This window comes from Perkinsus marinus (assembly GCF_000006405.1).
Source record: "Perkinsus marinus ATCC 50983 genomic scaffold scf_1104296942710, whole genome shotgun sequence".
Lineage (NCBI taxonomy): Eukaryota > Perkinsozoa > Perkinsida > Perkinsidae > Perkinsus > Perkinsus marinus.
In genome coordinates, this window is record NW_003212056.1 from 85,696 (window position 1) to 87,071 (window position 1,376).

General features: G+C 48.7%; 1 protein-coding gene across 1 annotated transcript in view; it reads left to right on the forward strand.

Moving 5' to 3' along the window:
• The window catches only part of Pmar_PMAR020765 (hypothetical protein), a gene marked incomplete at both ends in the record, with an annotated part of 1,574 nt that extends 903 nt beyond the window's left edge, over positions 1–671 (forward strand). The window contains one exon of the mRNA XM_002781333.1: positions 46–671. Within this exon, the coding sequence (XP_002781379.1) occupies positions 46–671 (626 nt within the window). The remainder of the gene's footprint in view (positions 1–45) is intronic.
• Between the last annotated feature and the right edge of the window lie 705 nt (positions 672–1,376).

A 1,376-nucleotide genomic window follows, 5' to 3' on the forward strand; every position in this document is an offset into this window, starting at 1 on the left:
GTGGAGGCGAGGTAGAGATCGCTTCTTACAGTGAGGCTCTCTCAGCTGGCTGGCTATCGGCGGCTCACGACACTGACTCGTTGTCGATGCCTAATGGTAGTCCTGATAGCTCGTCGCTCCTCTGGCATGTTACAACTCCCAGTGGTTTGGGTGTACATCAGAGCTCCCTGAGGAGTCATGCTCAGACCTGGGATGCCAGCAGAAAGTCGCGACCGGAGCCTTCGACGTTTGCTGGGGACAACGAGCCGCCTCGGATGAACCTCTTGGAGGCGTTACAAGTCTTCAACGAAGAGGATGAGAAGAGGGTCTTTACGGTTCGGAAAGTGCACAAGCTCGGTTTCAAATCACAGTATGCTTTAAAGAAGTACTTTAGCCAGTTCGGTAGAGTGAAGGACGTTGTTCTCCTCCCGATGAGAGCCAAGCCGAAGCCAGGCCCGCATGGTCAAGTTCGTGCTGTTCGACCGAGCTCGATGGGCTTTGTGGTCATGCAGTGCCCTGAAGATGTACAGAGGATTCTCGCCTATGGGGACACGCATACAATCAAGGGCTGGCCGATTGAGGTCCGCCCGTTCGTTCGACCTAGCGATAAACAAGAGTCGAAGGTTGGTACCTGTGATGAAGGCGTCCACGCTTCGGCGACTGGGTTGCCCAAGGAGGGCAGCAGTGAATAAACGAGGTGACTGTTACTAAACAGTATGGAGGAGTAGGACACCATGGCCTCCTGTGTTACTTTGAGCGCCGCTTCCTTGGTGGTGAATACAATATTTTGAATGATTCTATTTTTTTATTTCATATACCTGATTTGTATGATCATTATTGAATACCAAACTAGAGTAGTAACGTCGTGTTTCTTCTGTCGTATACCTGGAGTTTCTCCATCACCAATTCACCCCACGAGACCAGTCGCCTTTTGAGGGCTTCAGCTAGCACCTCGATAACGAGTGCTTTTGTTGGCTCCCTTGTAAGAGATGTTGGTCAGTGTGATCTATCTGAAGGACTCTGTCTATCTGTGGCTGTAAATTTCATTTGATCATCATGCCGTGCTCATTTTTGTGTCGGTAAATATAACTTTACTAAGCAGCGCCGAGGAGTTGCTGATTCCCCCCGCAAATGCTTTGAACTTGTGTGAGCTTCATCATTCGACGTATGATCGTTAGAGTGAGGCAAGGCCTCCTCATCTTCTATGAGTGCTGGTAGTTTTTTATTGTTACTTAAGAGCCGCATCTACTCATGCCACAGGCCATCGTAGATTTATTGAGTATCATTCTAAGAGTCGTCAGCGCTCAAGCCGCTTCACATCTTGATATGTTTTATACTGTTCTTGATTCTGATGATGGATATCTCTCTGGACTGATGTCAGCTGCCTTTGTTCGACA